Genomic DNA, 5,674 nt, shown 5'->3' with positions numbered 1-5,674 from the left:
TCAATCTGTGAGGATCTTTTAAAGATTGGTTTTTTTTGCTTTTGGGTTAGTGACATTCGTATTAGTTACATATAACGCTCAAACGGGACATGAGTCAAGACAAATACGTGTGTTTATTTGCACGACACGTCCTCGGTAAACAATGTTATAGCCTACTGTGTATACTTAGTATGCATCTAAGATTCAGACTGGCACACATACGAACACATTCGTACGTTTTGATAGCTTTAACACTCGTTTAGGTAAGAATACTTTGATTTTAAGGCCGCGTTAGAGTGGATGACTGACCAGTCTATATGTTACTACAGACACCGGAGTATTACATATACTCTAATTAGGCCTATGTTTAGCGTTTTCAGGTTTTGCCAAATAGATTTAAAAGTGCAGTGCGTTAAAATGGCATCATCAAGACAAAGGCAAACTATTTCAATACAAATTTATTAGTCTTCCAAAAAGAAGAATAGTGTGAATGCATTCAACATATCTTTGGCATCAACGTTAGAAAAGATACCGCAAATATAAAAATGCAATGAACGGACATCAACAATACAAATCTTATTTCAATATGAACTTCTCTCAATTTTGAGCTATACAAATATAGTGCATAAATCTCTTCTTAAAACACATTTCCATACAAAAAAAGTAAATCTGAAACGTTTAGTGAACAGAAGAAGCGTCAATGATATTTAAGAGTCTTGTCTCTACCAAGGCCGCCAGACGGAGTCCGAGGTGAGCGATGGTGCGCCTGGAGACACCGCCGCTGGAATGGGTGTACTGGCGTTGTTGGCATAAACTGGGATTACGGGGCCGTTCGGTGCAAATGCAGCGTTGGGGATTAAAAACGCGAACTGTCCATCTGTTGCAGGTACAAGTTGGAAGCCTCCGTATACTTTAGTTGATTCGGGTGACAAGTTGGAGGAGGACCCGTTTTTGCAGGGTACTCCGCTGAGAGGCAGCACGCCGGCTTGAGGAGCTGCGCTGGGGATCTGGACCATAGGCTGAGCGAAAGGTGGGTGAGGGGGGCCAGCAGCTATCTGGTGCTGTGTGGGGTAGTTCATGGCGTTGATCTGGGTCATACAGTTGGCCAAGTGACCCAGCAGCCGTGTCCTGACCTCGGTGTTAACCCCTTCACAGGTGGACAGGAATCGGGTGACTTCATTCATACATTCACTGAATCCTGCTCTGTATTTTCCAAGAACGGTGGGATCTGTGTTCAAAGCGGCTGTTGAGGAAACGAGATTGAGTTTGATTAGTCAACCGAACAAGCGTTTTAGCGCACTTTAAAACATTGGATTTAACTATAAAACCTATGGCAGGCCTAGATCGTTTCAGTGGGGGGGAGCTAAAAAGATACAGTTAATCATCCAGACAACAGGATCTAGTACCGTGCTCAAAACCGCAAGCGAGTGGAAGATCGCCTGAAGTAATGGCACGACGCCTAATTAGTGACTAGAAGCGAGGACTCACCAGTCATCTGCGCACGCTGCATATTTCTGAGGTGCTTCACAGTCATCTCCAGGATATCCGCCTTCTCAAGTTTAGAGTGTCTGGAGCTCTGAAGGAAATTAAAATTGAAGACGATCAGTATATCAGAAGATCTGTATGATCGCCGCGACCTATATACGTTGTATTTATTATCGCGCACTTATAGGCCTAATAATTATGCACCAGTTCTGAGGATTGCTAGATACTTACATCTTTCTTCAAAGCATCCAAGATGAGCGTTTTCAACTGTCCCAAGCTTTCGTTTATTCTGGCTCGTCTTCTTTTCTCCATAATTGGTTTAGACGACTAAAAGCAAAAGAAGCGTGTCAAAATGGTTTTCGGTATTTCGATTGATGTCCAATTTGTTGAAGCATGAATAAACCACAAAAAAACACCATCAGATAAAACATACCTTTCTATGTTCTGAAGCTGTCTTGGGTTTATCGGGTGTCGTGTTCATGCTTGCCGGGGTTGCGGCAACCGGGGAAGATGAGTTTTTTTCCATCATATCAGCAGGCATTTTTTTGCTGAAATTATCCCCGAAAACCTATAAGAAAAATCCTCCTTGAAATGTTCTGAGTGTGCGCTTTAGAATTCCACACTGCGGAATAAAAATCCTGCCGGAGCGTCCTGAGTTTAACAGTTGTGGTAATGATGCCACAGTCTCTGATGTAGCGACTGGCCGCCTGCGCGTCGCGCTACTCTTATTTATATCTCAGACTGCACGCGAACGGCTCGTGTGAAACTTCCCAAACTTTCTTTCCCACAGTAACTTTCCACCAATCAGCGTGAGGGACACGCGGCCTGGAGGGAGGATGGCTCGTGGTCGGCGCCACGCCATTGGTCGTTTGGCGTTTGAGCGGGTGGCCAATGGCGCGCGGCCGGGTTTAGGGCACAACCGAGACTGCCTTCAATCATTCCGTTTACATATTAACACTTAAAACCCAACCACCCAGCAGAAATCGCACACTCAGTAATTATAATCCAATACGCGTTCTAAAACCACTAAAACAAAGTGAATAAATCACAATCACTTCATGTGAAATCATTTGAAAGAGTGTTTTTTGTGTAATTAGTCCAAATGCCAACAAACATGGGTTGTTGAACAAATTGAATTAGGACACACACAGTAAAACATTAAACGATTCAAAACAGGGAACGTAGCGATTTATATTCGATAATGGTGAAAGAAATAAGCTAAAATATTTTACTTAGTTGATTTTTTATGTGGTTAACAGTACTACCAAAACATTTGACTGAACAACCCTTTAAACGCAACCTTTCTATAGATTGTTCTTAAATCACACGTTATTTAACACGACTGCTCTGTAGTGTTCTTCTGTGCTGAAGCTTGGCGTTTTGACATCTGTCGGCATGCGCGCGCTATTGTGAATGTGGAGCACGTGCCAGGATGTTTTATTAGCGTGGTGGTTGAGGTTTGGCTGGCGGGCTGGGGGTGGCGGTGGTGGTTTACATTAGAGGGAAGGTAAATAGCAGCTGCTGTTCTAAAAGCCTGGGAAAACCACGCCTACCGAGGGCTCGATCGGGCTTATCGGAATGCGAGGCAGTGCAAAGATATTTCTGAGTGAGAGCGCACTGTTCGGATAACGTCCTTGACTGTGCCGGACAGGAGAAGTTCTCATTTAGTTTATCATTTCGTATTATAATGGGTTGATGATCCGTTGTCAACCTTATAAATACATGCTCGTATAATACAGTTGCATTTGGCGTATGATAAAACTGAAAATCGTGTTTTAAAATGTTTAATGACTACATAAAACGTTGAGGATGAATATAGTTGAGGCGCTGAATAGCCATAAAAGAAACATAGCCACAAATGGCTATTGTGGGAAGTAACAGAAGCTCCCATCTTTACTCTGTTATCTGTACTATCATAAACTAACGAACTTGTCAGCGTAATGGGGCCGCCATAATCCGAATGAAATACGCTGGAGACGGCGGGGGATGGTGAGCCGTCTCGGGTCGTGGCGCGCGCTCGCCACCCCTCTGATACGCGCAGCTACGGCGTGATCTCCAGCTGCTGCGGAGCTCGCGACACGTGGCGCGCGAACGACGGAAGGAAGGCGCTGCTCCTGCCGGCCTGCTGCCTGCTGCCTGCGTCCTGCAGCACGTCGCGCTCGAGCTCGCCTGCTGATTATGAGTGTGATAGAACAGAAATGAGCTTTCAAAAAGATTTTCTCTCAAGTGGTTAACCGCAAAAAGTTGTAAGGATAAACACAGAGTAACGGAGATCTTGCTGAAGTCCATTCATTTGTTTTTTTTTTTTTAAGTTAACACGTTATTTTTTCTGTGGTATGTATAACGGTAATTTTAGAAAACGTAATATATTTCTAGCAAGAACACTATCAGTTCAGATGAATATGGGGTGCTTACGTTTCATCAGCGCGACAAAATAACAAAACGGAGGAGTCCAATTTCTTACTTTTAATATTCAATGTGTTTACAGAGCAGCCCTTTAAAATTTCTTTGCAGACAAATATACGTGGTGACAAAGACCAGAAGATTTAGAAAACTTTGTTCTACGCATGAGTGACTTTCTCATGCTCGGATTGCAGGTAAATCTAAATTGGGCACCGAGTTGCCAAACTCTAAAAAGAGGTATTACACAGGGGGTTATGGAATTGTCATAACCATGATTGTTTCCTGGATCTGTTAGAAATCATTTATACGTGCCTCCATAAAAACTAAAGTATTAGTGGGTATTAAACAATGAAGTAGAATGTATACATGTATAATTACACTAATTTATCATATTTAGCTTAGGAGACTTTTAATTGCTCACACAGTGTCTCTCAGGCATACACTTACATATACATACTCACACATTGCTAACAGTCTTCCTAGAGCCCCATCACAATGTCCCAGTCATTCGTATCTTTATTGAAGCTTTTTAACTGTGGACCGCCACACTGCAATAACACAATCAAAGCTCCTGATTGCAGGGCTAAAGTACGTGAGAAAGGTGGAAAAGGTGCACTCACGACCGGCCGAGACCGCTATCACGGGCTTGGGGATTGGACGTGGTGTAAACTTAATGTGTAACCTATTGGTCAGTGCTGGTGGCGATGAGAGAATGAGATCACTTGTTGACATCTCAGCTATGGCTCAGGGAGGGGTTGAGCCCTGAGCAACACGAGACTCATGGCGTCATGCAGGGATGGTGAGATGATAAGGCAACCATTTTGAAGCCCCTCTTGAGAATGCAAATCAAATCATGTTAATGTGAAGGTACAAACTTCTGTTAGATGGCAGGAGCCCACTGTACTTTTTAAAGATAAGGATAGTTTTTAGGATAGTTTGATTGCTAAAATTATCAGCTTTTAAACTGTAAACACAAATTCAGATTAAATTAGGTGTTCTATTTGCATATGCTTTTGTCTCTACGGGGTCTTCCTCCAGAGTACTGTACATGCACGCACTAGATCTGGTCACGAGAGAGAACTAGTTGAACAGGTGAAATCGAGAGCAAACTCTCAGAACCAACCGATCCTTTAAAAACACAGAGAGAAAGAAAGAGAGAGTGAAAGAGGGAGTGAGAGAGTGAGAGAGAGAGGAACGAGTGTGGCTTTGGAGGCCCTCCAGTCGTGTTCCCACGAAGCAGACGCAGTGCCCCCCCCCCCCCCCCCCCCCCCACACACACACACACACACACACACACAAATACACTATGAGTCCAGCTCACAGAGAGCCTGGGGGGGATCGGAGGTAGGGGAATGCTAAAGTGTTGATTCATAGTCTACTTCTCTCACACACACACACATGCGCGCGTTCACAACACACAAACACAGATCACTCAGGGTCACCACCAGCCTAGCAGACATTACCGCTCAGTGTATGTTTTACTCAATAGCGGCTGGGGAGCTTTTCAAAACAGGCGCCTACCGCGCTGGTGATTCAAGCCTTTCTGGGCCTGCCGCGGCTCTCGCTGCTCTCGGAGGCTAGGGAGAAGCGCGTGCCCTGGGGGGACTCTATTGAAGTGAAGCTAAGCTCTTTCTCTCCGCTGTGCCCTCCTGTGAAGCTGGGGCTACCAGGGGCTGTGTGCTCATGTGGAGGAGGCTGCCGAGACTGGGTCACAGGTCACCGAGGATGTGCATCCGGCTGCCAGACTCAGCTGGTTTGGGTGGTTTGTGAGTTAACAAGCCTGAGGCCTTATATTTTTAAGTAGCCA

General features: G+C 44.6%; 1 protein-coding gene across 1 annotated transcript; it reads right to left on the bottom strand.

Annotated features, from left to right (window-relative positions):
• Positions 1-419: 419 nt before the first annotated feature.
• her6 (hairy-related 6) lies at positions 420-2,194 on the bottom strand. Its single transcript, XM_077014765.1, has 4 exons — positions 1,898-2,194; positions 1,696-1,791; positions 1,468-1,555; positions 420-1,222 (listed from the first exon to the last, which is right to left on the bottom strand). Exons 1-4 carry the CDS (start codon positions 2,003-2,005, stop codon positions 702-704), a joined length of 813 nt encoding a protein of 270 aa, XP_076870880.1. The 5' UTR covers positions 2,006-2,194; the 3' UTR covers positions 420-701.
• Between the last annotated feature and the right edge of the window lie 3,480 nt (positions 2,195-5,674).

Source organism: Brachyhypopomus gauderio, chromosome 8, assembly GCF_052324685.1.
Source record: "Brachyhypopomus gauderio isolate BG-103 chromosome 8, BGAUD_0.2, whole genome shotgun sequence".
In the NCBI taxonomy this organism is placed as follows: Eukaryota; Metazoa; Chordata; class Actinopteri; order Gymnotiformes; family Hypopomidae; genus Brachyhypopomus; species Brachyhypopomus gauderio.
Note: the sequence above shows the minus strand (reverse complement) of the source record. Positions and strands in the feature narration are given on the sequence as shown.

Bases quoted from the DNA above. Each gene is read 5' to 3' on its own strand.
- her6 (XM_077014765.1), bottom strand. From the start codon at position 2,005: ATGCCTGCTGATATGATGGAAAAAAACTCATCTTCCCCGGTTGCCGCA. The intron at 1,556-1,695 runs GTAAGTATCTAG...AATTTCCTTCAG, and splicing joins TGGATGCTTTGAAGAAAGAT to AGCTCCAGACACTCTAAACT. The intron at 1,223-1,467 runs GTGAGTCCTCGC...TTTCCTCAACAG, and splicing joins GCAGCGTGCGCAGATGACTG to CCGCTTTGAACACAGATCCC.